This window comes from Camelina sativa, chromosome 1 (assembly GCF_030686135.1).
Source record: "Camelina sativa cultivar CO46 ecotype springtype chromosome 1, ASM3068613v1".
NCBI classification, from domain to species: Eukaryota; Viridiplantae; Streptophyta; class Magnoliopsida; order Brassicales; family Brassicaceae; genus Camelina; species Camelina sativa.
This window is the reverse complement of record NC_141880.1, coordinates 5,100,932-5,126,982: the sequence shown is the minus strand read 5'-3', so window position 1 is coordinate 5,126,982 and position 26,051 is coordinate 5,100,932. Positions and strand designations below refer to the sequence as shown.

At 37.9% G+C, this 26,051-nt stretch overlaps 7 protein-coding genes across 18 annotated transcripts; 2 read left to right on the top strand and 5 right to left on the bottom strand.

Moving 5' to 3' along the window:
• The first annotated feature begins 1,028 nt into the window (after positions 1-1,028).
• LOC104704582 (ABC transporter C family member 3) lies at positions 1,029-6,795 on the top strand. The gene is made up of 8 exons (XM_087499830.1): positions 1,029-3,769; positions 3,868-3,954; positions 4,052-4,699; positions 4,786-4,950; positions 5,055-5,564; positions 5,670-5,975; positions 6,060-6,363; positions 6,468-6,795. The coding sequence occupies exons 1-8, from the start codon at positions 1,337-1,339 to the stop codon at positions 6,575-6,577; spliced, it is 4,563 nt and encodes a 1,520-aa protein (XP_087355956.1). The 5' UTR covers positions 1,029-1,336; the 3' UTR covers positions 6,578-6,795.
• Positions 6,758-11,005, top strand: LOC104777393 (putative DUF21 domain-containing protein At3g13070, chloroplastic). Of its 2 annotated transcripts, none has more exons than XM_010501640.3 (14): positions 6,758-7,861; positions 7,944-8,041; positions 8,128-8,221; positions 8,373-8,450; positions 8,612-8,715; positions 8,871-8,952; positions 9,030-9,169; positions 9,252-9,330; positions 9,433-9,496; positions 9,676-9,767; positions 9,862-9,927; positions 10,073-10,189; positions 10,361-10,540; positions 10,629-11,005. In XM_010501640.3, the coding sequence occupies exons 1-14, from the start codon at positions 7,295-7,297 to the stop codon at positions 10,848-10,850; spliced, it is 1,983 nt and encodes a 660-aa protein (XP_010499942.1). In that variant the 5' UTR covers positions 6,758-7,294; the 3' UTR covers positions 10,851-11,005. The 2 variants fall into 2 exon arrangements, with proteins under 2 accessions (XP_010499942.1, XP_087356134.1); XM_087500008.1 differs by having other exon boundaries at positions 6,940-7,861; positions 8,617-8,715.
• Positions 6,872-7,221, bottom strand: LOC109133122 (uncharacterized). Its single transcript, XM_019246049.2, is given in 4 exon segments — positions 6,872-7,054; positions 7,057-7,143; positions 7,146-7,187; positions 7,189-7,221. Coding segments are annotated over 4 exon segments (345 nt in total).
• A 247-nt stretch (positions 11,006-11,252) lies between the features above and the next one.
• Positions 11,253-15,095, bottom strand: LOC104777378 (protein STRUBBELIG-RECEPTOR FAMILY 4-like). Its single transcript, XM_010501619.2, has 15 exons — positions 14,735-15,095; positions 14,487-14,619; positions 14,330-14,401; positions 14,162-14,227; positions 14,007-14,078; positions 13,856-13,927; positions 13,712-13,783; positions 13,551-13,619; positions 13,394-13,459; positions 12,712-13,309; positions 12,355-12,626; positions 12,149-12,269; positions 11,925-12,061; positions 11,681-11,837; positions 11,253-11,593 (listed from the first exon to the last, which is right to left on the bottom strand). Exons 1-15 carry the CDS (start codon positions 14,826-14,828, stop codon positions 11,531-11,533), a joined length of 2,064 nt encoding a protein of 687 aa, XP_010499921.2. The 5' UTR covers positions 14,829-15,095; the 3' UTR covers positions 11,253-11,530.
• LOC104777356 (Polyketide cyclase/dehydrase and lipid transport superfamily protein) lies at positions 15,020-17,836 on the bottom strand. Of its 5 annotated transcripts, none has more exons than XR_015589400.1 (7): positions 17,400-17,810; positions 17,059-17,203; positions 16,713-16,973; positions 16,406-16,505; positions 16,066-16,252; positions 15,629-15,914; positions 15,020-15,193 (listed from the first exon to the last, which is right to left on the bottom strand). XR_015589400.1 is itself a non-coding variant. In XM_010501595.2 (7 exons), the coding sequence occupies exons 1-7, from the start codon at positions 17,636-17,638 to the stop codon at positions 15,075-15,077; spliced, it is 1,347 nt and encodes a 448-aa protein (XP_010499897.1). In that variant the 5' UTR covers positions 17,639-17,834; the 3' UTR covers positions 15,020-15,074. The 5 variants fall into 5 exon arrangements, 3 of the variants coding, with proteins under 3 accessions (XP_010499897.1, XP_010499904.1, XP_010499909.1); XM_010501595.2 differs by having other exon boundaries at positions 16,066-16,262; positions 17,400-17,834; XM_010501602.2 differs by having other exon boundaries at positions 16,066-16,262; positions 16,424-16,505.
• A 277-nt stretch (positions 17,837-18,113) lies between these two features.
• LOC147949553 (uncharacterized) lies at positions 18,114-21,455 on the bottom strand. The gene is made up of 2 exons (XM_087500168.1): positions 21,111-21,455; positions 18,114-21,006 (listed from the first exon to the last, which is right to left on the bottom strand). The coding sequence occupies exon 2, from the start codon at positions 20,046-20,048 to the stop codon at positions 18,768-18,770; it is 1,281 nt and encodes a 426-aa protein (XP_087356294.1). The 5' UTR covers positions 20,049-21,006; positions 21,111-21,455; the 3' UTR covers positions 18,114-18,767.
• Positions 21,456-21,881: 426 nt separating this feature from the next.
• On the bottom strand, positions 21,882-25,797 carry LOC104777343 (YTH domain-containing protein ECT4). 7 transcript variants are annotated; one of them, XM_087499753.1, is made up of 10 exons: positions 25,510-25,732; positions 25,302-25,345; positions 24,820-24,857; positions 24,541-24,718; positions 24,204-24,280; positions 23,952-24,119; positions 23,646-23,872; positions 22,981-23,532; positions 22,660-22,872; positions 21,882-22,577 (listed from the first exon to the last, which is right to left on the bottom strand). In XM_087499753.1, the coding sequence occupies exons 7-10, from the start codon at positions 23,730-23,732 to the stop codon at positions 22,236-22,238; spliced, it is 1,194 nt and encodes a 397-aa protein (XP_087355879.1). In that variant the 5' UTR covers positions 23,733-23,872; positions 23,952-24,119; positions 24,204-24,280; positions 24,541-24,718; positions 24,820-24,857; positions 25,302-25,345; positions 25,510-25,732; the 3' UTR covers positions 21,882-22,235. The 7 variants fall into 7 exon arrangements, with proteins under 7 accessions (XP_087355879.1, XP_010499885.1, XP_087355790.1 ...); XM_010501583.3 differs by having other exon boundaries at positions 23,646-24,119; positions 25,642-25,797; XM_087499664.1 differs by having other exon boundaries at positions 23,646-24,119; positions 24,541-24,721; positions 25,510-25,777.
• Positions 25,798-26,051: the final 254 nt, after the last annotated feature.

Below are 26,051 nucleotides of genomic sequence, written 5' to 3'. Positions count from 1 at the left end.
ACATCCCCTGAAGTACACAACATTATTTTGTAGACTATATAATTTTAATAAGTTGGTTACAAATATGTTATACATTAATGATAAAATAATTAGTTACAAATAAGTTATACCAAAAATCTTAAAGAAAATATTCTAAAAAATCATATCATCTAACTTACCATATTAATTTTCTTTATTAAATTATTCATCAAATAAAATCTTTTGATATCTAACTTAACATATTAATTTGTTAACTATCATTATACTTCACCTTTTATTTTTATATATGAGTCTATTTTGTGAAACAAATAAATTATCATATTATTTATAATAATTAAAAATAATTTTATTTCCGGATATACCATAAGTTGAATTTTAAAAACAAATATAAATTCTTCAATATATAAAATATTCAAGATTTAGTAATATTATTCTTTAAATATAAAATCAATTGAATTAAAATTTTTACTGAGTAACATATCAAAATTTGAATATTTAAATTCAAATTTACAAAATTATGTCTTATAATGACATTCAAGTCATGATGTAAAATATAAATTGTTAAAATAACTTCACATATATAACCTAATACAACATATTAAATTTTTATTTTAAAATATAAAATATACAAAATTTCGTTTAAAATAAAATTTAACCAATGTTATAGCACGAGTAATTATATAGAATCATTAACAATATAAAACTTACAAAATAAGTGTCTTTTTTTTCAAGCCATCATATTTAGCATATGATTTATTGCATAATGTTTTATCCAAAAAAACTTTTAAAAACAATCTCATAAATTATATTTTATATAAAAATTATAATATAAATAAAATGAATTTTAACCCGTGTTCTTAATCTAGTGTAAGAGCAACAAAATCAAATCAGCTAATAATAATCTTTAAGATTGGAAAACAAAAACATGGTACAAAAATAGAGATATAAAAAAACGAATATCCTTTTTGGCTTTAAAACAGAAACAAAATTCAGATTTTTTCCAACATTTTAAAATTATAATTAATTAAAAAAATCGAGATTGTCAAAAAAGACCCGTGTGAATATGGAAAAATAAAAGAACCCTCACGTTTCCAAAGTGCTCTGGTGGGGTTTTGAGAGAGGAGGGTTGTCATCTTTCTTCTTCTCCTTCTCCTTCTCCTTCGTCTTCTTCCTCTTGGCTTCGTGAGCGTGCTCTCCAAGGGATACTTCTGTCTACATCATCACTCCACTCTCTTTTCTATAAGTAGTCTCCTCCTTGAGAAAAAACTCAATCCAAAATTATTAAATTAACAACCTTTTTCTCAAATCATTGGAAAAACAGAGAGAAGAGAGAGAGAACAAAGAGCAAAAAAAAGACATGGACTTTCGCGGTTCCACGACGGGTAACGGTATGTTAGCAATGTTGTTATCGTTTTCGGAATCTATTTTGCCTCCGGATCCTACGTCCTTCCTTCTGAAACCCCTTTTCCTTACATGGGTTTCCGGTTTCTTACACGCGGTTTTGTTGCTGCTCCTGTTTTGCTCATTCGTGCGTGATAAAATTAGGGGTAATAATAATAATGGTTATTCTGCTGTTACGGAGAGCTTAAAAGATAGTAGGGGTTTTGGGTTTAAGTCGGCTCTGTTTTCTAGTTTAGCCTTATCTCTGCTTAATCTGGTGTTGATGTCGTTGAGTGGTTTCTATTGGTACGATAGTGGTTGGTCGGATAATGACCAGCTAGTTTCTTCCCTCGGGTTTCTATTGGGATTGGTTTCTTGGGGGGTTTTGTCGATTTGTTTGCATCACTGTAGGGGTTATGAGGATAAAAAGGCTCCCTTTTTACTTAGGATATGGTTGTGCTTCTATCTCGTGGTTTCTTGTTACTCTCTTGTGGTAGACTTTGTTCTGTACAAGAGACATGAGACTGTATCTAGTCACCTTCTAGCGTACGATGTTCTTGCTTTTAGTATTGCTTTGTTTCTCGGTTATGTGGCTTTCTTCAAGAAAGATAGAAGCAACGGCAATGGAGTTTTGGAAGAACCTCTATTGAACGGTGGTGATTCTAGTGTTGTTGTTGGTGGTGGTGGCGTTGAGTTGAATAAAACCAATGGGCGTGGTGAGGCTACTCCTTATTCGAGAGCTGGCATTCTCAGTCTTTTGACTTTCTCATGGATGAGTCCATTGATAGAAGTTGGAAATAAGAAGACCATTGATCTAGAAGATGTTCCACAGCTTCATGATAACGACAGCGTGGTTGGGTTAGCTCCTAAGTTTAGGAGTATGCTTGAAGCAGCAGATGAGGGACAGAGAAGTGGCGTTACCACGTTCAAGCTTATAAAGGCGTTGTTTTTTTCGGCTCAGTGGGAGATTCTAGTGACAGCATTCTTTGCTTTCATCTACACGGTCGCATCATATGTTGGGCCAGCACTCATTGATACTTTCGTTCAATACCTTAATGGACGTAGACTGTACAACCATGAAGGATATGTGCTAGTCATTACTTTCTTTGTTGCTAAGTTTGTGGAGTGCCTGTCACAGAGACATTGGTTCTTTAGGCTACAGAAGGTTGGCATTAGGATGAGATCAGCCTTGGTCGCGATGATATATGATAAGGGTCTGACCCTTTCATGCCAGTCAAAGCAAGGACGCACAAGTGGGGAGATTATAAATTTCATGACGGTGGATGCTGAGAGGATTGGTGATTTTAGTTGGTACATGCATGACCCCTGGATGGTGTTGTTACAAGTTGGTCTGGCTCTGTGGATCTTGTATAGAAATCTTGGACTAGCATCAATAGCGGCTTTAGTTGCTACCATTTTAGTAATGCTTGTGAATTTTCCATTCGGGAGAATGCAAGAGAGGTTTCAGGAGAAGTTAATGGAAGCTAAGGATAGCCGGATGAAATCAACATCTGAGATCTTAAGAAACATGAGGATTCTCAAACTTCAGGGGTGGGAAATGAAGTTTCTGTCCAAGATTTTTGAGCTTCGGAAATCTGAGGAAGGATGGCTGAAAAAGTATGTGTATAACTCGGCTGTTATAAGCTTTGTTTTCTGGGGGGCTCCTACTATTGTGTCAGTCTGCACTTTTGGTGCTTGTATACTTCTCGGTATCCCCCTTGAATCAGGAAAGATACTCTCCGCACTTGCAACCTTCAGGATTCTACAAGAGCCTATCTACAATCTTCCCGACACTATCTCCATGCTTGTGCAGACAAAAGTCTCTCTTGATAGACTTGCAACCTATCTTTGTCTGGACAATTTACAGCCTGACATTGTAGAGAGGCTCCCCAAGGGAAGTTCAGACATGGCGGTGGAAGTTATCAACAGCACTTTATCTTGGGATGTCTCATCCGCTAACCCAACTCTAAAAGACATAAACTTCAAGATCTCTCCTGGGATGAAGGTTGCAGTTTGTGGTACTGTTGGCTCTGGGAAATCGAGCTTGCTTTCATCTTTACTAGGAGAAGTACCCAAGATATCTGGAAGTCTTAAGGTTTGTGGGACAAAAGCGTTTGTTGCACAATCTCCTTGGATTCAGAGCGGTAAAATTGAGGACAACATCTTGTTTGGTAAACCTATGGAAAGAGAACGATATGATAAGGTTCTTGAAGCATGTTCTTTGAGTAAGGATCTGGAAATACTTTCATTCGGTGATCAGACAGTTATTGGAGAACGCGGCATCAATTTGAGTGGTGGACAAAAGCAAAGGATACAGATTGCACGCGCTCTCTACCAAGATGCGGATATCTATCTGTTTGATGATCCATTTAGTGCTGTGGATGCACACACTGGGTCACATCTCTTTAAGGTACGATCTTCTGTCTTAGCCATTAGTGTGATTGTGATCTCCCATTCTGTAATACAATCAGGTTATCAAATTGATTCTCATGCTCACACTTCTTTCAGGAAGTCTTACTGGGGCTTTTGTCTTCCAAATCGGTTATATATGTAACTCATCAAGTTGAGTTCTTACCTGCTGCTGATCTTATACTGGTATGTAATTAGTTTACTGTCTTTATCTTCTGTTATCTATATGAATATTGTATACTGAGAATATGAAACCATCCAAAATCGATTTCTTATGCCTCAGGTCATGAAAGATGGGAGAATCAGCCAAGCTGGAAAATACAGTGATATCCTCAACTCTGGAACTGATTTCATGGAGCTTATAGGTGCACATCAGGAGGCTCTGGCAGTAGTTGGTTCTGTTGATGCCAATTCTGTTTCAGAGAAATCAGTTTTAGGCGAAGAAAATGCTGCTGTGAGAGATGCTTTAGGTTTCGATGGGAAACAAGTATGTCAAGATCCGAAGAACGATAAAGTAGATTCCGGGGAGCCCCAAAGACAAATTGTTCAAGAGGAAGAGAGGGAGAAAGGTAGCGTCTCTTTGGATGTGTACTGGAAATATATCACACTAGCATACGGAGGAGCTCTTGTGCCTTTCATATTGTTGGCGCAAACTCTCTTTCAGCTTCTACAGATTGGAAGCAACTATTGGATGGCTTGGGCTACTCCTGTTTCTAAGGATGTGCAAGCTCCTGTGAAACTTTCCACGTTAATGATTGTGTATGTGGCTCTGGCCTTTGGAAGTTCCCTCTGCATTCTTGCTAGAGCCACTCTTCTTGTCACCGCTGGTTACAAGACTGCCACTGAACTGTTTCATAAAATGCATCACTGCATTTTCCGTTCTCCTATGTCCTTCTTTGATTCCACTCCAAGTGGAAGAATCATGAGTAGAGTACGTCGCTGGCCACTATAGTTATTTGAGGATTTCCATATATATCTTTTTGGTAATCTATGTGTTTATTTGTTTTCCTTCTGTAGGCTTCCACCGACCAGTCTTCAGTGGATTTGGAAATACCGTATCAATTTGGATCAGTTGCTATCACAGTCATTCAGCTTATTGGAATCATTGGAGTAATGTCTCAGGTTTCTTGGATGGTTTTTCTCGTCTTCATCCCTGTGGTTGCTGCCTCTATATGGTTACAGGTACTTTCAATAAACTTTACAATCCAGTCCTCCACAAGAGTTGTTGATTCTAGCAAAGTTTATTCAAGTGATGAAGTTGTGACAAAAGGCTTTCAACTGTGCAGCGGTATTACATAGCTGCAGCACGAGAACTTTCGCGGTTAGTTGGAGTATGCAAAGCCCCTCTGATTCAGCATTTTTCTGAAACGATCTCAGGGGCGACAACCATCAGGAGTTTCAGTCAAGAATCTAGATTCCGTTCTGACAACATGAGGCTAAGTGATGGTTACTCTAGGCCCAAATTTTATACAGCTGGAGCTATGGAATGGCTTTGCTTTCGCCTTGATATGTTATCATCACTTACATTTGTCTTTTCATTGGCTTTCTTGGTCTCCATACCTACTGGAGTGATTGATCCAAGTCTCGCGGGATTAGCAGTGACTTATGGACTCAATTTGAATACCCTCCAAGCTTGGCTGATCTGGACTCTCTGTGGACTTGAGAACAAAATCATATCGGTAGAGAGGATTCTTCAGTATGCAAGTGTTCCCAGTGAACCACCTCTTGTGATAGAATCAAACCGACCAGAGCAATCATGGCCGTCACGTGGTGAAGTTGATATCCGTGATCTTCAGGTATTGATCTACTATACCTTGCTCCTATTATGATTACGTGTTATAGTTCTCGCACTTGTTTCATTTTCCATCTTAACCGTTTGGAAAATTTTGACACATTGTTAGGTCCGATATGCTCCACATATGCCTCTTGTGTTGCGAGGAATAACATGCACATTCAAAGGAGGTTTAAGAACAGGAATTGTTGGAAGGACAGGAAGTGGGAAATCGACTTTGATACAAACTCTGTTCCGCATTGTAGAACCTTCAGCTGGAGAAATCAGGATAGATGGAGTGAATATTTTGAACATTGGGTTGCATGACTTGCGTTTAAGACTAAGTATTATACCTCAAGATCCAACCATGTTTGAAGGAACAGTGAGAAGTAACTTAGACCCTCTTGAAGAGTACACAGATGATCAAATCTGGGAGGTGGGTTGGTTTAATTTGCATTCTTATTTCTTTATCTAGTTTAAACAATGTTCAGTCTTGACTAAAGTTTTCACTGTGTTTTAGGCTCTTGACAAGTGCCAACTAGGAGACGAGGTGAGGAAAAAGGAACAAAAGCTCGACTCATCTGTGAGCGAGAATGGAGAGAATTGGAGTATGGGTCAGAGGCAACTAGTGTGTCTCGGGAGAGTTCTTCTGAAGAGAAGCAAAATCTTGGTGCTTGATGAAGCCACTGCTTCTGTTGACACTGCAACTGACAATCTGATTCAGAAAACTTTAAGAGAACACTTCTCAGACTGTACAGTGATAACCATTGCACACAGGATATCTTCAGTTATTGACAGCGACATGGTTCTGCTTCTAAGCAATGGTTAGTCTGAAAATAAAATAAAAAAACTCAAATTCATTCTCGATTGAACATGTGTGCAGATGAATCATTCATTGAGGTATATCTTGTTTTTTTTGTGTGGGCAGGGAGCATTGAGGAGTATGACACGCCAGTAAGACTGTTGGAGGATAAGTCTTCATCTTTTTCTAAACTCGTGGCTGAGTATACTACAAGATCTAGTTCCAGTTTCGAGTGAAGCTAGAAACATTTATTTTCTTGGTGATGATGATGATGAAAAAAAAGCCTTAGGAAGTCTGAATCTGGTTCAACTGCTTCACTAGCTGGATTCTGATTGACAAGAAGAAAGACTTATTTTGTTAAGAGCATTTTTGTTCGTAGTTACCTTATATAGCTTGTAATGATATGATTCGACATCGCTACATTCAAATTAATAAAAAGATGTTCATTCATAAACGTTGAAGAGCGAACCGGGTTAGTTTATTAAAATCAAAATCTTGGGTCTAGGAACAAACCGGACCGGTTCAGTAAGCTATATTTGCGTGGTTGCCTGGTAGGTGGATGCGACAGGGGTATTAAAGTCATTTAACCATATCTGGCTGCCACTTGCAGACGAGTTTGGTCTGAGGAAAAACAAACTCGACGGAGTAAAGAAAGGCTGCGCCTTTTAGCTCCGCAACATCACCATTTACGGCTTCTCGCTGCCGGAGGGGGTCTCCCCATCTTTAAGCTATGAACCCTAGTTCTCATTCTCAAACTCACCATTTTACTTTAACTAAACAGATAACTATCCTTTTAGTCTACACCAATTTTAGACGCTTCTGAGCATTTCGAGAGACATTGACTTGGATTAAAAGGAGGAGCCGTCTTATCTTTCCTCATACTTTCAGCTCGGGGATTCTGTTTTTGTTTTTGTTTTCTCTAGGGTATTTTTTGGTTTATCAATCAGATTCTTATGACGGGCATGGCACTTGAGTTATCTGTTCTGGGTCGATCTGTCATTGACACAAAAGCTTTAAATTTGAAGAGATATGGTCAAAAATCGAAGCTTTCAGGAAGACTTCTCCCGAGAGCTGAGCTGAAATGCCCTGTGGTGTTGAGTTCGTTTAGAAACTCCAATTTGAGTTTTAGATTCCGACGAAGTTGTGAATTTAGCTACAGAAGTCGCTTTATGCTGTTTAGCTCGAGTCAGTGTCACGATGGTAGTCAACAGAATTCCGATTCTGGCGAGAAGGAGCTGGAGTCGATTAAGGTTTTGCTGAAACGTGGAATTGTTCTAGGAGCTGTAGTGTGTGGAGTTTTCTTGTATCGATGCCCAAAAGTTTTAGCATCGGCTGGTGTTGTGGAAGCAGGCTATGAAGTATTTGGTCAGAGTGTAGTCTTGTTTAAGAATGCTTTGCCTAAAATTTACCAGGTTCTTAAGGTTCTTAGAGAGCAAGGTCTTATATTGGCTGCGCTGCTCAGTCTCTCTGCATTCTTCTCTATGGCTGAGACCTCCATTACCACTTTGTGGCCGTGGAAGGTAATTTCATATTGTTTTTTTCTAATTTTGTTTGATCTGATTGTGTTTGAAATATTGCTGTTTTATGTTTGGTTCATCTCAGGTTCGTGAGTTGGCTGAGAAAGAGCCAGAGAATGGTGTATTCAGAATGCTCCGGAGTGATGTTACCAGATTCTTGACCACAATACTTATTGGAACAACGTACTACCTTTTTTCTATATGCAATTTGTCTTTAGAGGATTGCTTTAAATTTTGTCTCTTATCTTAGGTCTTGTGGTTGGTCTTAGTGTTGTAAATATTGCGGCAACTGCCCTGGTCACTGAAGCGGCAACAGCTATATTTGGGGAAGCTGGTGTTAGTGCAGCCACTGGATTGATGACAGTAAGTATAATTGTTTCAACACTTTCCATACCTGTAAACTTTCAAATTCTTCTCTTTGGTTCAGTACAATGCCTCTTTTGTTTCTGTACGGTTATTCTTTGATCAGTATTGTTGCTTCCTAAGGATTTTTCATTCTTGAATTACTGTATAGGTGGCTATTTTACTCTTGACTGAGATTACTCCAAAAAGTGTTGCTGTCCACAATGCTCAAGAAGTTGCAAGGATTGTGGTAAGTTTATACGAATTGGCATTGGTTCACTTAATATATGTGGATACTCATTGGCTTTGCTCACTGTGACCATTCTGATAGGAAATAGCTTTATTGTTCAAATATCTCATATGTGGGTAGTAAAAAGGAATACATGATTTATGTTGTCTGACTGTGCATAGGTCAGGCCAGTGGCGTGGCTTTCCTTAGTATTATATCCTGTGGGAAGAATTGTCACATATCTGTCAATGGGAATACTGAAAATTCTTGGTTTGAAAGGACGGAGGTATGCATCAGCCTAGACTTGTTTTAGTATCTCTTATAGTTTTTGGCTTGCCTGAGAAGAATACTTGATTCGGTTTTACTGGATTGTCATGCCTTATTCTTTGTTAAAATTTAGCGACTCGTAGTCATAATCCCTTGGCTTCTTGATTTTCTCAGCGAACCATATGTTACTGAAGATGAGTTGAAACTGATGCTACGAGGTGCAGAATTAAGTGGCGCCATTGAAGAAGAGGAGCAGGTATGAGTTTTGTAATGTATTAGTTTTAAGTTTAAAATCTATACATTCTTATGTTTATCCTAATGATTGCCCTGCAGGATATGATTGAAAATGTGCTGGAGATAAAGGATACCCATGTCCGAGAGGTGATGACTCCTCTTGTTGATGTAGTTGCTATTGACGCCAGTGGCAGTCTAGTTGATTTCCATAGTATGTGGGTGACCCATCAGTACTCAAGGTAAAGAAATTTTCGAAGCCTTCATATTCTTTTTGAAGCCATTTCCCTTGGGACTACTCATCACGCTCATGTTTTCTTGCAGGGTGCCTGTTTTTGAGCAGCGTATAGATAACATCGTGGGAATCGCATATGCCATGGATCTCCTAGATTATGTTCAAAAGGTTTGACGGTTTCATTTTCTGTTACTTCCTTCCAGTATTTCATAGGGTTTCTTTCTGTTAGTCGTGTTGTTTAGAATGATATATCTTGTGTTGATTTTGAAGGGTGATCTGCTAGAAAGTACTTCTGTTGGGGACATGGCACATAAACCTGCATACTTCGTCCCTGGTAATCATCAATGTGTTTGCTTTTGCATTTGAAACCGAGCCCCTAGGCATTTTATTGCTTCGGATTTTCTCCATTCCGTTTAAATTATATTGTTATATTTACCGACGTTAAACACTAATTCTTTACATCCAATTATTTCACAGAGAAGAAAATCTAATGATATATGTTACACTTTGCAGATTCAATGTCTGTTTGGAATCTTCTTAGAGAATTTCGCATAAGAAAGGTTCACATGGCAGTTGTCCTTAACGAATATGGTGGAACCATTGGAGTATGTGCTGCTCCTTTTTGATCTCTTCTTTTATACTTCTCTGCTCTCTCTTCCACAAGTAGTTGATCTTTCTCCTATCAATTTGCTTCTGCAGATAGTAACTCTTGAAGATGTGGTCGAAGAGATTGTTGGTGAAATATTTGATGAAAATGATTCAAAAGTAAATGTCCTAGTTTCAATTCTGTTAGAAAACCATCCTAGACCTGTTAATATGATTAACCTATCTTACATAACTTATTTCCCCATTGGTGAGGTTCTATTCCGTTACTTAATTTCTGGCCTCCATGATTTTGGCTCATCAATAGGAGGAGATTCAGAAGAAAACAGGGTATATCGTCATGAGAGATGAGGGGATATATGATGTTGATGCTAATACATCGATTGACCAGCTATCTGAAGAACTGAATATGAAAATGCCAGAGGTAATGTAATTTTTAAGCAGTGTCTTTGATACCCCTTTATTGCGTCACTTTGGAAACAGAACAACATCTTTAAGGTTACTTGTATGTAGACAAGCTTTTATTTAGGCCCTCTGAACATGTTATGTCTCTTTAAAAGTTGAAACCCACAATGTTTGTTCATTTGGGAAGCAGGGCATTCAGTACGAGACAGTCTCAGGATTTGTGTGCGAGGCCTTTGGGTATATCCCAAAAACTGGAGAAAGTGTAAAGGTTGTTCTTGAAAAGGAAAGCTGGGAAGAGGATAATGAAGAAGAGGAAGGTAAACAGGAGAGGCAAGAGACAAAGGAAAAGCACCAAATTTATAGAGTAGAGGTATTGAGTGGCTCATTATCATTTCTGACATAAATCATTAATCAACCTCCAATGTTTTGAACTAATTAAGGTCTTTTGCCGTGAGCAGATACTAGCAGGAAATGCAAGAAAAGTTAGTGCTGTCCGCTTTGAAAGAGTGAACGATATGGATCAAGTGTCGGAGGCAAAAGATGTAAAAAGCATGGTTCCTAAATTTGTAAGGAAATGGAGTAGCGAAGAGGATGATGGGAACTTGTCTGATGAAGACCAACCCGAGAATGCTGTCTTAGATGAACATGTATTGGCTGATAACAGCAAGAAACAGCAATGACACTGAGACACAGTTCCAATTTTTTCTTTAAGCTGCATTTTTTTTCAATTCTTCTTTGAAAAGGAAAGAAGTAAAGCTCACAAATACAGGAAGCTTTCTTCTTAGCTTAATGTAATAATCAGAATGGATAAAAATAAGAAATTCATGTTAGGTAATACCTATACAAGAAAAATAACTCACAAACGAATCAGGAGAAATATGAAACTAGTGATTAGGCTACATTTAATTTTTAATTCGGTTTACGAACAGATGGGAGATGATGACTCTGTTTCCGAAAACAGAGCTTTCTGCTTGATTTTCTATTCACATCTTCCCTGGATTTGATTTGTGTGTTTGTAGATGATGAATTGTATGCAAGAAAGCGTGTTATATGTCTTATGTATTGTTCTATGACACTGCTAGTTTTCTTGTTCCTTTTCTCAATGATTAAAAGATTAATCTAAATGTTAAGACATGATATGAAACAAAAACCCAAATACTAGAATCTCTGTCTCTCTTTTCATCCACCATCTTTACCACCTATCTCTCTCTCTCTCTATACAAACCTGAATCCAATAGCTTTTGAGTTCCTACTCGAGTTGGCTCAGAAGTTTATCTGGTTTTTAGCCTCAAATCTCCAAAAGAGTTATTCTTCTTCCTTGAATACATTCAAGCACATCAATATAACTTGAGGCAGTAGACTACACTAGCCTCTTCAGTGCCTCCACCACATTTGACACTGGAGGCCGAAGCCCAGGCTCCGTCTGAAAAAAAAGTAATAACAATCCAACTTTCACAAACCTTGAACCTTAAAACTCTAAATGAACATAATAACACGGTAGAGAGGATACCATTACGCAGATTGAAACAATATCCGCAAATGCCGATACAGATTCTGGAGCGTAGAGTCCGCACAGCGCAGGATCCGCCATTTCCACCAGACTATCCATGTCCTTAAGTTGCGGCTTTGCCCAACGAACTAGAGACTGTTCTGGTTTTGGCCTATCACTGTAGATCAGAGGCAAGCAAAGACCATTTCAGATACTGGTATAGTTTTGAGAATTATATCAGAGACTACTGTTTTGATCATTGAACCTGTCATAAGGCGTTCGACCAGTTAGCAGCTCCAGCATCACCACACCAAAGCTGTAAACATCACTCTTTAGTGTGTAAGCCGAGGGATCTGCGCATTCTGGAGCATTGTATCCAACTCCAAGATTCTGACTTATGCGCTGCAATTTCAAGAAAGAAACATTTAACTACAGACATATGGGAAACAACTCTGTATCTCATCAGTACTAAAGTTCAAAGAGGCTCACGTGGTGAAAGTTTGCCAAGCCATAGTCTGAGAGGTGAGGATTTAGCTCACTGTCGAGTAAAATGTTCGATGACTTGATGTTTTTGTGAACTAGCGGAGGCGAACATGCTTCATGAAGGTACCTAACAAAAGAAAGTTTCTTGTCAGAAAATAAAACGAAAAGTTAGAGCAGCTAATACATATAGCTAGATGATTTTAACTAATTACTCTATAGCTTGCGCAGTTCCAAGAGCGATTCGGATTCTGGTGTTCCAAGTTAATGGTTTGCTAAAATCATCAGAGAGGTGAAGAAATCTGTGAAGTGATCCACTTGTGAAATACGTATAAACAAGCATATTCCTTCCTTGTTCTGAACAATAACCCACGAGTTCTGCCATATTCGGGTGGTGAATACTCGAAATACTCGACACTATGTGTGAAAACTCTTCCGGATTTCCTTTTCCTAACAGCGAAGAATCAATCTCTTTGACTGCAAATTTCTGTTAAATAAAGAAAGAGAACTGAAGGAAGTTTCTTGAGAAGAAGAATAGAGAGAAAAGTGGAAAGAAAGAAGGAAAAACAAACCCTTCCATCCTGATATTTAGCTTTGTAAACACGTCCAATGGTTCCTTCACCAAGAAGGCGATTGGGTGAGAAACCAGATGCGGAGTTCTGCAAATCCGTTAGCGTAAACGCTTTCACACCGCGTGTGTCAGGGGATTCTTCAAGGTTGGAGAAACGATCAGGAGTTGCAACGACTTGAGTAGAAGGTATGAGATGAAAAGTAGGAGAATTCTTGAAACTGACAGAAGAAGTTCTTTTAACAGAAGCCTTTGTCTCAATTGAAGTGTTGGAATCAACCGTCTTCTGGCCTCTGAATTCATCCATATTATCGAACTGAAGCATCTGAGAGGGTTGTGGTGTGAAGAGTGGCTTGCTTCGGTTGGTTCCTCCTTTCTCTTCGTCGAAAAAGTGAGAAGAAAGCTGAGCGTTCTTTCTTCGAGTTAACAATGCAATCACTCCTGCAAAGAGAATGAGTCCACCTATACAAGACACCGCTATTATAACTCCAGTGATCAGAGCCTTGCTGATTCCTCCACTGCCTCCTGAGTTTCTGTCTATGTGACGGGTTCCGGGAGGTGGTGATGGAGCTCTACTGGTTGACCACTTGTTTCCTCCAGTTCTGACCAAAGAAATTAAAGAAAACAATATCAATGCTTTTGCATCTTTTCTTTGTTTTCAAGAGAGAATGAGAGATAAAACTTACTCAAGATTTCCAATGTTCTTCAGCTCGTTTGGGATCCAACCAGTAAATTGATTGTTTGCAACGTTTCTGTCATCGCAAGATTCATAAGCAACCATTAATCAAAGAAATATATAATTTCAAGGATAGAAACTCTGTTTTTAGCCTGCAAGATACTTACACATCATCAATCTGAGGGAGGTCCCTGAGAGCATTTATAGAGCCTTTGAATTGGTTGTCTTGCAAGTGTCTGAAAGTAGAGGGTTATAGATGGGGCAATGTGAGTAAAAAAACAAAGGAGTTAGAATTTAACAACTACTTAAAAGTGCATTCTTCTCTTACACTGTTTTAAGGCCTGTTAGATTGGCAAAACTCTGCGGTAGTTTTCCCGTGAGTTGATTGGAAGACAGATCACTGCAAAAAAATACTTGATGAAGTTTATGACATCTGACCAAATTAGCTGTAAGATAAACGTAAATGGCTTACATTGTTTCAAGCTTTGGAAGCTTCTGAAACATATCGCTCAGTTCACCATTGAGGTTGTTACGACCAAGGTTTCTGAGCAAATCAAAACAAGAACGGGTATGAAGAAAACACTGATATGTGGGAAAATAAAATGCAAAGGGTCTTGGCTTACAGGTAAGTGAGGTCGTTCATGAGAGATACCGAGTATGGCACATTACCGTTGAAGTCATTCTCCGAGCCATCTCTGCATTATTTAAGTAAAGCTCAACACATTGAAACTGTGTAGTAAAGATCAATATCATGGCATTGTAATTGGAAGATACATACAGGTAAGTAAGCTTATCAGGAAGCTGGTACGGTAAGTTTCCGTTAAGATTGTTCTTGCTTACATCACTGTTACAATGACAAAACAGAACATGTAGCTTAATATCAACCTGAACCTGATCAAGAAGTAAAGATTAAGGAAATGTATTGAAAAAGTGGGAAAATTCTCACAGGTAAGTGAGTGATTTCAAGTTTGCAAGCTGATAACCTAAAGATCCACTGAGTCCACGTCCAGATACTTTTCTACAAAAAACAAAATAAAACAAAATAATAATCAGAATCGATGAAGCGAAAAACCATTGATGAGATAGGCGAGCAAGTAACAAACATTTCAGTAACCGATGAGCCCTTGCAAGTAATGCCATCCCATGAGTCACCACAAGGATCGCCTCCGCTCGAAGACCAGCCTTTGAGTTTTGATGGAGAGTTCATGCTCTTAAAGGCGTCATTAAGAGCCGATACTACAAAAATCCATAAAAGATCAGGCAGGAAGAGCCAAAGATGAAATTTTATAACCACCTCTCTGATTCCAAGATCGGATCACAACTATTTGAATGATTGAATAACAATACTCACCGTCTTGGCTATCGGTTTTTGCAAGAACAAGGGAGGTGAAGATTCCGAAACAAGCAATGAAGAAAAGTATGACCAGCTGCAGATTGGGCGCCATGATTGACACTTTTGAGCTCAGAAATGAAAATCTGTGAAAATGTAAAAAAGATGATCCAAAGAGAAACCCAGGGCTGGTTCCGGGTTTCCTTGGGGGCAAAGGAAACACACGAAAGCCGAAGGAGAGGAAAGAAAGATGAAGGTCATGAAAGAAGAAAACTAATTTGGAAATGGTGTGGCAGTAACCAAAAATGGCAAATTCAGTTTCTTCTGTTTTTTTTTTTTTTCTTTTCTTTTTTGAATGACGTTATTGAGTGAAAGGGCGTATAAATCTGGACGTGTGAATAGAGAAATGTACAGCTAAAATTGAAGCAGACACCGAAACATTAGGAGAGAGACCACAACTGTGTCCAAAGTCCGATCTAACTGCAAAACACACATAAACAAAGTTTGTTTCAAGGTCTATTCAAGCATACGTGTGAACCATCAAAACAAACGAAAAGACACCATTTTGTTTCCCGCAGAAACTGGGAGAAATAACATTTAATTTGTCTGGAATTTGGTAAGAAAAAACAAGATCTTGTCCGAATATATATTTTTCTTGGCCACATATCCTTAGGCTTGACTGCGTAAAATACAACTTTTTTACATTCACATTTAAGCCATAAATATAGTCGTCCAGGAGACGTATACAAAACTTTGAAGACCCAGAGGTCATGAGATCAGAGCCATTGCAGAAATAGAAGTTTTCTATGACAGTATTCACATATTTAATAGACACTCCCCCTATCACACAAGCTTAATCTAAGCTTAGAAGTTGCGAAGTTTCATCAAAACACATTCTATGCATGAGTTAAATACCAGCATTTTGGGTGGTTTGGCTCAGTGGAGCTCCACGCTTTCTCATCTTCGACAAGAAGTAAGCCAGGGCAACCTTTGCACCTAAGGCAGAGTGACCACGAGACAGACAGATTGCACCACCAACTGCACCGCCCACAAGTAACATACTGTTTGCTATCAATTTCTTTGAAGGCTTTCTCAACAGTTTCTTCCGTTTGGCTCCTTCACCTGTGTGCAGACCACTAGTAGTAGTAGTTCCCAAGGAGTTTGTGATGTCACTTGTCTGACTTTCTAACTCCGATGGAATCTGTGGGATAACACAAGGGTGATGACGGCATATTCAGTTTCAGAAAACCAAATTTAAGATTTTATAAACACATATTTTTGCAGTGCACAAACTTCCAGCACTTGACCAGAAATCTGAACTCAGATCAAATTAACACCCACTAACATCTAACCTTTTTCATTAAGCTGACAGCAGATAAAGTTGGGCCTTGGGGTTGATGACTGGTTGCAATGAATTTACGAAGTGCATTTTCCATCTTACAAACGTAACTCCATATGCCTCTTGAGAAAGCAAGCTTTGCCATCTCAACATTTAATCCCGCATCTTCCTGGTGAAACATGTGTATCTCACAAGCGTTCCTGCCAGGAACTGCAGCAAGTTTAAGTTATGCATATACAGTGTGGAGGAATGAAAAACCTTATACACCACTGATAAAATCTCTTATTACAGAGATTTGTATTACTGATGAGACATCAAGAGAAGCTATAGTTGAAATATAGATGATGACAAACCTGACAAAAAACACTTGCCTTTCCTGATTCGCCAACCAGATCTGAAGTAACTTACACGTACATACTTCCTCTGTTGCGGCACCATATTGTGATCACACTCCTGATAATAACCAAAGAGCCAGAAATAATGGGTTAAGTGGCAAAGCCAATAACAGATAATATATGAAATGGTCCAGGTCTGTGATGTCTAGCATATACAAGAAGTACTTAGCAAATTGAAGAGGAGTACATAGGTGCAAATGAATAATGTAAAAACAGGTAATTTAGAATTAGTTTGTTTCAATAGCAATGTTTTAGTTAATTATACCTTGATGAAACAGTAAAACTCATCCTTCCCTTCCCACAATCTCCAAGCTAATACATACTCTCTTGGTGTCAACAAGGGAAACTTTTTTATAGTGCGGCCAATCTCAATTCCGCTAGTACTATCAACCTGCAATTGCACATGCTCGACCACAGTTTTATCCCATTGTGCCCTGTACTCATTATCCATGTAAAAGTCCCTCAAAACCTCCGGCGAGCAGTCCTCAAACACCGTAGTACTTAGGTACTTCACAGGACCACCATCCTACAAGAAACCAAAAAATTCAACTCAGTTATCAGAGAAAACAAAATCTTACTCTACACTCAAAGGTTGAAGCTTTGCTATTTACTTTTGGTTTGCAGCATTTAGCAGTGTATGACACGCGAGGGTTGCTTTTCTGAATAACATCTTCCCAAATCTCAGCATCTTCATTTCTTTCCCCCAATTTCTCAATCAGTCCCTTAAGATCTTCATCAGAAACAAGTGTCGAGATCCTGCAAAACAATATAGTCCATAAATGAATAAGATCATAGACGATTACAACTCAAATCATACAAGGCACACAGTAAAGGAGAAGAGACTAAAGTTTATAAATTTACTCAGCAGAAAGAAAAAAAGGAACCAAATTGCGAAAGTCCTAACACAGAACAAGAGATGACAAGAAAGATTAAAACAAAAAAAACCCTTTACCTTGATTGGGAGTTGTGAGATTGAGAAATCGAGACGGCTGGGGAAGAAGAAGAAGAAGAAGAAGAGGCATGACTAAAGAATCGAAATTTCCGGGAAACGAGAACTTGGTAAAGAAGAATGAAGACAAGAGCGAGCACGGTAGCCGAGCAATAACAAAAGCCTCCATCAGCTCGCCGGAAAAATTTATCGGAAGAGGAGATAAACTGAGCAAACGTCGATAAGGTATCGCCACTATTCATCGTTTTCCCTGAGCAAAAACCCTCACTGGAGATCGGTCGGTCCGTCCTATCAAATGGCTTCAAGACGTTTGTATATATTCGCGCGTGGACTAGGACTAGGACTAGGACTAGGACTAGGATTAGGACTAGTCTGGTTCTTGTAGACAACAACCAATCTCAAGGGTTAGAGAATATGACCTCTTCTTAACTTTTGTTCTCTTTTGTTTTTCTTTTTGGGCCTTTTATGTTTTTGTTGTTATAATTTAGCCCCTTTTATTTTTAATGTTTAATTTGGGCCCTCTTGCGTGAACCAATGGGCTACTTCTTCTAAACCATTTTCACGAAGGTTTACAAAAAAAACGTTAGTACGTAGATCAGATCTGTGCACAGGTCAGGTTTAGACCCGATTAGATCTAGAAACAGGGCAAAATAGACTAAAGTAAATTACATAGACACACGACACACACGGCTTGAGCATTATAGAGATCTCGGGGCAAAAAACAGAACAGAACATCTATTACACATAAAAAAAAAGTTGTTCACAAAAGTATAGCAAAAAATAAAAGAACGTTTACAAAAAGAAAGCAACAACAATATCATTTTGCAATTTTTCCTCCAACAGATGTAAATAAACAGTCTCACAAAAAAGATAAATTTCCAGTGTGCTTTCCTTTCCTTGCTTTTCTTGTAATTTTGTGCTCTCTTCTGCTTCTAGCTGGCCTTGTAAGCTTGTTTTATCCTTTCCATCTCCATATATGTAAACTTTCACATCTTTTCACACTTGAAAAAAAAAACAGAAGCCAATACTCATTCTTGAAAGATATAAAGGATCACAAAATCCTATTTTTACGAGTTTTAGTCGATGCAAAATCATGAATAATAGTTTCAGTATCAATGCTCTCCAATATATTCTTTTCGATGCACAAAATAGCTAAACCATTCAACCTTTCTTGAGACATTGAAGATCTTAGATAATTTTTCAATAATTTTAGTTTTGAAAAGCTTCTCTCCGCTGAAGCGACTGTCACCGGTATAGTTAACATGATTCTATATGCAATTGAAACATTTGGATAACAACCAATATCTTCAACAAACTCAAGAACTTCAGTAGGTTCCATTGACACATCAGGTAAAGTCGTTTGAAGCACTCTCAATTCTGAAAAAAGATCATCTGAATCAACATCCGACGAGTTACCATGAGAAAAAGTTTTGCATAAGTTACAGCAATGCTCTTGTAAATCACTATCAAAACACTTTCAAAAGTTTTCATTTGATCAAATCTGGTCTTCACCGAAGTGATTGCCATGTCCACCACAACCAAAAAGTAATTGACTCTAAATACATCTTCACTAGATTGTATTTCCTCATCCAAACCAATTTCATCAAACTGTTTTTTTCTGAAAACATGACGCTTATGTGGAAATATAGGATCTACATCCATATCACGAGCAATAGTTTGAGTTATACTCAAACTAGAACTAAACCCTTCATGTATATACTTCTCAAAAAACAAACACACACCTTGCAATTGTTTTAAAGCATTATCAATGCAAAATGATTTAGACTGTAAATTCTTACTCACTGAGTTAATGGCAAACAAAATATCATACCAAATAACAATGCCAAGGATAAATTCAAAATTATCAAATGCCATGATCAAACTTTCAGCATCACTCTTTGTCATAGCATCATCACAAGACTCATATAATTCCAATAAAGCTGATCTTACTTGTGGAGCTTGGAACCTAATAGCTTTGACACTTTTAATTCGACTCTCCCAACGTGTGTTACACAAAGATTTTACAGTAAAGCAAGGAACATGATCAAGCAAAATTTTCCATCTCTTAGAAGAACTAGAAAATAATGCATATATGCGTTGCACAATTCCAAAGAAAGAAATAGCTTTTACACATGAATGAGCCATATCACTAACCACAAGATTCAGACTATGACAAGCACACGGCATATACAAAGCTTTTGGATTTACATCAAGTAATCGCTTTTGAACACCTTGATGTTTTCCTTTCATGTTAGAACCATTATCATAACCTTGACCTCTAATATTCTCAAAATCAAGAGTAAGAGACTTTAAAGCATCTAGTAACTTATCAAAGAGACCTAAACCAGTGGTGTCATCCACCTTTAGAAAGTCTAAGAAGTACTCTTCTACACTTGCTTTTCTGTTTGATATTTTCACACATCGAATTATCAAAGTCATTTGCTCTTGATGGCTCACATCCGGTGTGCAATCAAGAATGACAGAAAAGTACCTAGACTCTTTAATGGTTTTAACGATGGAAAGCTGAACATTATGAGCCAAAAGAGAGATAAACTCATTTTGAATATTATGACCAAGATAATGACAATGAATTTCATGACTATGAATTCGTCTAATATGATCTTGGATTATCAAATCAAATTCTGCAATCATTTCAATAGCACCTAAGAAATTATCATTGTTATCTTGGTAAAGTTTTTCATTTTTTCCACGAAAAGCTAGATTTCTTTTAGCAAGAAATTTTACAACAGCAATTATTCTAGTTAAGACAAACCTCCAACGTTCTTTCTCTTTAGCAATTTCTTTCTATAGTGGTTTATCAATTGTGAGATTCTTCTCAAATCTAACTTTCAGCTCTTTCCAAGTTTTCATGTTATTCATATGCTCTACACTTTTCTCATGATCTTTAAGTCTCTCACTAAGATGCTTCCAGTCATTATAACCATCATTAGCTAAAGCAAGCATATTTGAACAATTTCTAGATTTAAACATTTGCAACAAAAGCAATAAACCTTGTTCACATGTTTGGAGTAAACCAACCAATTTCTGTCACTAGTTTCCCCACTACGCAGCTTCTTAGAATAATAATTATATGAGAAACGCCTCTTGTTTGCATCTAAAGGAAACACAAGACTCAATTCTCTTTGAGGTCCTTTTTCAACTAACACATCTCTCATTTTATTATCAAGGTTTTCCCAATACCTTGGATCAAAAATATCAACACGAGAATTTGGGTTTTCACAAACATTTAAACTTTCAACATTAGATGCATCAACCACATTATCATGCTCACTCAAGTGACTACTGTCATCGGGATTATTTATACCACCACCACCAGATTCTGAATTTTCATTAGCACCACCAGATTCTGAATTTTCATTAGCACTTGCTCTTGTCACAAATTTATCTAAAGAGCCTCTTAGTGATTGAACAAACAATTCATCTTGTTTTCTTTTTTTTCTTTTCTGACATCCCGGTTTCTGTCCTGGCATGATGCAATCTTAACTAGATGCAAAGAAAAAAGAAGAATAGCACCTGGATTTTGGGGCTGGGCTATTGGGGAATGAATCTGATTATATGAATGCTAGAGAACAAATGAACAAATATAAACCTGAAAAAAACAGTTGTTAGTGATTAGCGAGTTCCAATTTTAGAAATTAGAATACAAAATACTAGTTTAGAAAAAAGCAGAGCAAGAATCAAATAGAACATTACTCAAAAACTTGTTGTCTGCTGCTTAACGGCTAGTCGGCTATGGAGATCGCTTGTTGGAAAAAAGAGACTTGTGTGTTGTGGTCATGTGAATGGGGGGAAGATGAAAAAGCTTCGTACGTAAACATAAAAGACAAAGATCACCGATTCCTTTTTTCCACCAATCATCGTAAATCCTATAAATAACAAAACCAATTTGGCCCAATAATTTAATTTTGATTTTGGCCCATTAACTCATCAAACTTGGATTCTCTCGAACATGTTTTTTTTCGTCAGCTTATACTTAAAAAAAAAAAAACTTGATAAATATTAAAAACTGAAATTTTTTTTGTGCCCCCTAATTTGGTGGATCCGGGGCAGTCGCATCGGTTGTCCCCCATTTAAGCCGGCACTGTCACACACGTTTGTTAAATATATGGAAGAATTTTATTTGTTTCTCACTAATGGATAATATCAAATAAAAGTGAACCCTTAGCCACATTATCTTGGTGATCCGTAACATCTTCACAGATCTGAATCTGCTTTGCTTGTAGAAAGGGTCATGAATATACTGATTTGGCATGAGTGTGAACCACACAATCCCAGTGTTCCTTTTGATGACAATCTCTCAATTTTTAAGTTCAATAGAAAAATATGAAATAATATGGATAAGGCATTGATTGACTTTCTTGTCACCTTCACAACCAGGCTGCCCTAATCTAAAAAAGATATGTGAAGGAAATAAAAGACCAAAATTTGGAGATTTGGAAAGCTGAGAGCTTTGAATATGATTGATAGGTGTAATCTGCATTTTTATTCATATAAAAAAAAACTGCCTGCAAAGATAAATGAGGCATTTCCTTTACAAGAGCAACATTATATTGTCTTTCGTACATTATCTTCTTCTTCTAATCAACCCAGAAGAGTGAGGGTATTATATATAAAAAACATTGAAAAGAGGGAAATGAATCAAATTTAGCTAAAAGACCCCGGAAGCAGAAAAGGGCGAAAAAAGAAGCTTACTTTACACAAAAACCAGACCCGGTCAGACGTAAAACTTTCATTTGAATACCTTCTTAGAACAAACAAAATATCATATATTATGGAATTGAAAACATAAGTCTTTGCTAATTTCATGTCTTTTACTTACTAGTTGGATTGACCGGAAGAGACTGCTGCTGTTGCTGTAATTGCATCTGGAGATGAACTGGCCTTGCTTGCTTCTTTGCTCCCCTCGTCCAAGCGGACAACTTGTGCAAAACTTTTAGACATGTTCTTGATGAACTCTGTTGGCAATGCAGCAGATGCAGGTTTATGTTCTGTTTCTCCTGCTACCACTCCTACCGATGGCAAGCTTGGCTGTCTTCTTGCCTTCCGGTCCTGTATAATTTTCTCCCGTTCTTCATAAAACCCGAAATCATCCAAGATTGACGTGTCAGCATCGTAGTTCTTGAAGATCTTCAGCATCTCGATGCCCTGTTCCAGTTTTACCTGCAGTTTTTGGTTGTGGTTATTGTGTGGCTTAAAAAGAGGTATCTTATGGACAAGAAAGCTTGAAAATGGTACTACTTACTTCTTGGGTGTCTCGACTATTAGTCACAGGCTTGTTGTCATTGTTTTCCAATATAATGTGGCGGAACTGACTGTTTGGAACATCTTTGATAATGTGCCACTTCACTGGGAACTGTCCACTCCATTTGTCTTGTTGCCAGTAATCAACGCTCTTCTCAAAATCAACAGGTCCAACCATCTCCGCTACACCACAGAATTGAGAACTTGCATTTACCTGAAATCACAACCCCATAAATAATCTGCAGAAAGAAGAAGAGAACTGGGTAACCAGATCTTTTTTTATTCAGTTTTTATTTCACTTGATCAAGGATTAGACACGTACAGAGAACAGAAGAAACACTGGGCAGGGTTCTTTCTCATCCTTGGCCTCACGATAAGCAGCGTCAAGCTTTTTGTTGCCATTAGGGGTGCTAGCCCAAACATTGTATTTAATGCTCTTGTGAACATTGTCTTCACTGTAAGACTTGATGATGAACAACTTGGCGTTATCGTAGTCGGTGATAAAATCGGAACTGTTGTTGGATTCCTCGTGTTCCGTTGCACTGCCTTTGTTATTTTTCTTAGAATCAGCAGCAGAATCAAGCTCCTCTGAGACCTGAGTCTTGGGCTTTGAAGCCCTTGGTCCTCGATTTTGCTCGTTCAGGATATCAAAGGTACCATTATAACCGCCACCACCCAGAGATAGATCGCTAACCCTTCCACGCCCTCTAGTGTTGTCAACCCCGATCCAGCCTTGGTTTCCCATACCCACATTAGAAATTAGTCTAGTTCCATAGTTAGAGCCTTGGCCACGACCACCACTATGCATGTAACCTCTGTTATAGGAGTTTGAACCAGATCCAAAACCGTAAAATGATCTTTGTCGCTGTGATCCCTGACAAATTAAAAGAACAGTATCCACTTTCAACATATAGTCCAATATACAACCATTAATAGACCAATGATATCTATGTGTTAGATAAGAATAGCTAAGAAAAGTGAACTAACCATGGGAACGTTCTGGCCAAATGTTCCAAATGAGCCAAGTGGCTGAGGAGATAAAGCTGGTGAAATAGAAGAAGAATGCCTGTGCATATCAGAAGGCTTGGACCAATCTGACCATATCCCCCCGTCAAAACCTTGCTGCCATTCAGGAAAACCAAGGTTTGGCTGGTTTCCATTAAACGGTCCAATGGGATGAGGATGGTAGGAGGGGCGTGGTCCAATGTTATCACCTTGTTGGTCAACACCGACAAGGCTGGTGAGCTGGGGCTGAGTTGGAGAAGTAATATATTGCATGCTAGGAGGAACTACCTGCTGGTAATACGGTGATGCCCCCGAAAACGGAAACTGCTGTGGCGAATACAACTGCCCCTCAGAAGGTAAGGGACTTGCAGCAGGGGAATATGGCCCATATGGCATTTGAGGGTTATATCCGTAGCCCGTTTGGTAGACCAGAGAAGCATTCTCATTGAAGCCAACCTGATTTTATCAGAGAAATAATAGTGAACAATTAGAAATGTTCTAAAGAAGAAATCTGAAAAAGAGATGGTAAGGTGTACATACAGGAGATGTGATGTCCAATCCTTCAACATTGACATACGAAGAATATTCGTCCCATTCGCCAGAGGGGTTTTCATAACCTAGCTCCCCAACATAGAAAGTAATCTGGATTAGCTTCAAAACGACCCAATACTCAGTTCAAGAACTAGAGAAGTAACTCATGTGTAAAGGAAGGCATATACTACTCTCTCCTTTTGATTGCCTCTAGTATTTATACTCAAACAAACCGCAAGAATATGAAACCTCAAAACCAATACACAAAGTCCAAACTCTAAGACCTCAGAAGATAGATACAGTATAATAATCAGAGAAGCTAAAAATACATATATCACAAACCAACCTCTATAGTAAAAGCCTTGTGCTTGAGGAGAGAGGATGCTGCTAGGTAAGTGTCCGGCGAAATCACCTGATAAACCATAAGGTCCAGTCAGTGGAGCAACTTTTGCTGGATTAACTACAACAGCAGCTTCCTGGGAGGACTTAAAAGAGGCTGAAGTCTCGTTGTTTGCCGGAACAGGCTGCTTAAGATAAAAGGAATACAAAGATTTGAAGTTAATTTTGTTCAGTGAATCTTCAACCGGATGGAAGTAATAACCAAAAGACCACTCAGATCAACTACCAGCTCCTTCATGATGTCCAGACTAGCAGGTTGCTCCTCTGTGTTTCATGCATAACCGGTAAACACAAATAAGTCGGTGGAATCATTCATGAACAAGATCAAGATCGGCAAAAAAATAAAAGCAGATCCTAATGCAAAAATCTAAAAGTTGAACTTAAGGAACACTAATAAATCAAAGAGCTTGGATCCCAGATCCTAACAGAAAGGAGATCGAGATTCTCCAAACTTAAACACTTGCAATTCAATTACGCTACTAGTGAATTCATGAGACCACTACCAAAAACTGAAAAGGCAAAACTAGTAATTCTAAATCCAAATCAACGAAACCTAACCTAACAGATCAAAAAAATCCGATGTCAGAGGATTTGGACACGAAAGCCACTAAGAATTTGAGAAAAGGAAAGGCAGAGATCAAACGTAAAGGAATCGAATTTAGAAGAGAATCTGAAAAAATTGAGAGATGGGTCAGTAAGTGACGTTACCATAAGTAAGATCTGAGGTGTGTGATTGAGTCGTTGCCATGAATCTGATCGAAAGGGGTCAAGAATAAGGATCTGATTCAAAAAAAAAAACTGGAAAAACAGAATCTTTATATGTAGGGAAGGACACAGGATCTTTCCATATATGTATAAATACGTCGTAAGCAATAAGGCCAATACGTAGGTGTAGGTGGTGTTATAGAGAGATTACATTACAGTAAATAATAAAGTTTACAAGTTTGCGTCTTTTTTTGTTTCTCTCTGTTTTGAAAGAACCACCACAAAGAACTTTGTTGCCATTAATCGTTTAATCGTTTGTTGTAAAGCGCAAAGTGTTACTTACTACAAGATAGAAAAGAGCATTGCTTCTTTTTTTGGTGAGAGACCTCTTTTGTGGAAAAAATGGAAATAACGATGATCTCTTTCTTTCTTTTTTATTTGCCTTTTCTCTCTCTGTATTTGTTTCCCTTGGAGACTCCGAGAATCTTTATTTTCCTTCTTCTTTTTATATTCATTTTACTTACTTATGTTATGTATCTCTTAATTAATCATATTAGATCAAATCCTGGACTTTTTTTCTTGTTAATCAAAAATAACACAATCTTGTTTTTTTATAGGAAAAATTAACACAACTAGATTTTAACCGCAGGATTTTGCTTTTTGCATATTTTATATAATTTATTAAAAAAACATTATATTAGATCAAATATATATATATATATCTAAAGTTTTTTATAATAATATTGAGATATT

What these genes read in the sequence shown, in the direction of transcription:
- LOC147949553 (XM_087500168.1), bottom strand. Translation starts at nt 20,048, where the DNA reads ATGATTGCAGAATTTGATTTGATAATCCAAGATCATATTAGACGAATT.
- LOC104777393 (XM_010501640.3), top strand. Translation starts at nt 7,295, where the DNA reads ATGACGGGCATGGCACTTGAGTTATCTGTTCTGGGTCGATCTGTCATT. An exon ending in CCATTGAAGAAGAGGAGCAG is followed by an intron (nt 8,953 to 9,029) that starts GTATGAGTTTTG and finishes ATTGCCCTGCAG; the next exon opens with GATATGATTGAAAATGTGCT. An exon ending in AATATGGTGGAACCATTGGA is followed by an intron (nt 9,768 to 9,861) that starts GTATGTGCTGCT and finishes TTGCTTCTGCAG; the next exon opens with ATAGTAACTCTTGAAGATGT.
- LOC104777378 (XM_010501619.2), bottom strand. Translation starts at nt 14,828, where the DNA reads ATGGCGCCCAATCTGCAGCTGGTCATACTTTTCTTCATTGCTTGTTTC. An exon ending in AAAAACCGATAGCCAAGACG is followed by an intron (nt 14,620 to 14,734) that starts GTGAGTATTGTT and finishes GGATTTTTGTAG; the next exon opens with TATCGGCTCTTAATGACGCC. An exon ending in GCTTGGCAAACTTTCACCAC is followed by an intron (nt 12,062 to 12,148) that starts GTGAGCCTCTTT and finishes TTGAAATTGCAG; the next exon opens with CGCATAAGTCAGAATCTTGG.
- LOC104777356 (XM_010501595.2), bottom strand. Translation starts at nt 17,638, where the DNA reads ATGAATAGTGGCGATACCTTATCGACGTTTGCTCAGTTTATCTCCTCT. An exon ending in CTGTCAGCTTAATGAAAAAG is followed by an intron (nt 15,915 to 16,065) that starts GTTAGATGTTAG and finishes GTTATCCCACAG; the next exon opens with ATTCCATCGGAGTTAGAAAG. An exon ending in CCAAACCACCCAAAATGCTG is followed by an intron (nt 15,194 to 15,628) that starts GTATTTAACTCA and finishes TGTGTTTTGCAG; the next exon opens with TTAGATCGGACTTTGGACAC.
- LOC104704582 (XM_087499830.1), top strand. Translation starts at nt 1,337, where the DNA reads ATGGACTTTCGCGGTTCCACGACGGGTAACGGTATGTTAGCAATGTTG. An exon ending in CTGCTGCTGATCTTATACTG is followed by an intron (nt 3,955 to 4,051) that starts GTATGTAATTAG and finishes CTTATGCCTCAG; the next exon opens with GTCATGAAAGATGGGAGAAT. An exon ending in CAGATGATCAAATCTGGGAG is followed by an intron (nt 5,976 to 6,059) that starts GTGGGTTGGTTT and finishes ACTGTGTTTTAG; the next exon opens with GCTCTTGACAAGTGCCAACT.
- LOC104777343 (XM_087499664.1), bottom strand. Translation starts at nt 25,341, where the DNA reads ATGGCAACGACTCAATCACACACCTCAGATCTTACTTATG. An exon ending in CACCTCAGATCTTACTTATG is followed by an intron (nt 24,858 to 25,301) that starts GTAACGTCACTT and finishes CATGAAACACAG; the next exon opens with AGGAGCAACCTGCTAGTCTG. An exon ending in ACAAGGCTTTTACTATAGAG is followed by an intron (nt 24,281 to 24,540) that starts GTTGGTTTGTGA and finishes TTGGGGAGCTAG; the next exon opens with GTTATGAAAACCCCTCTGGC.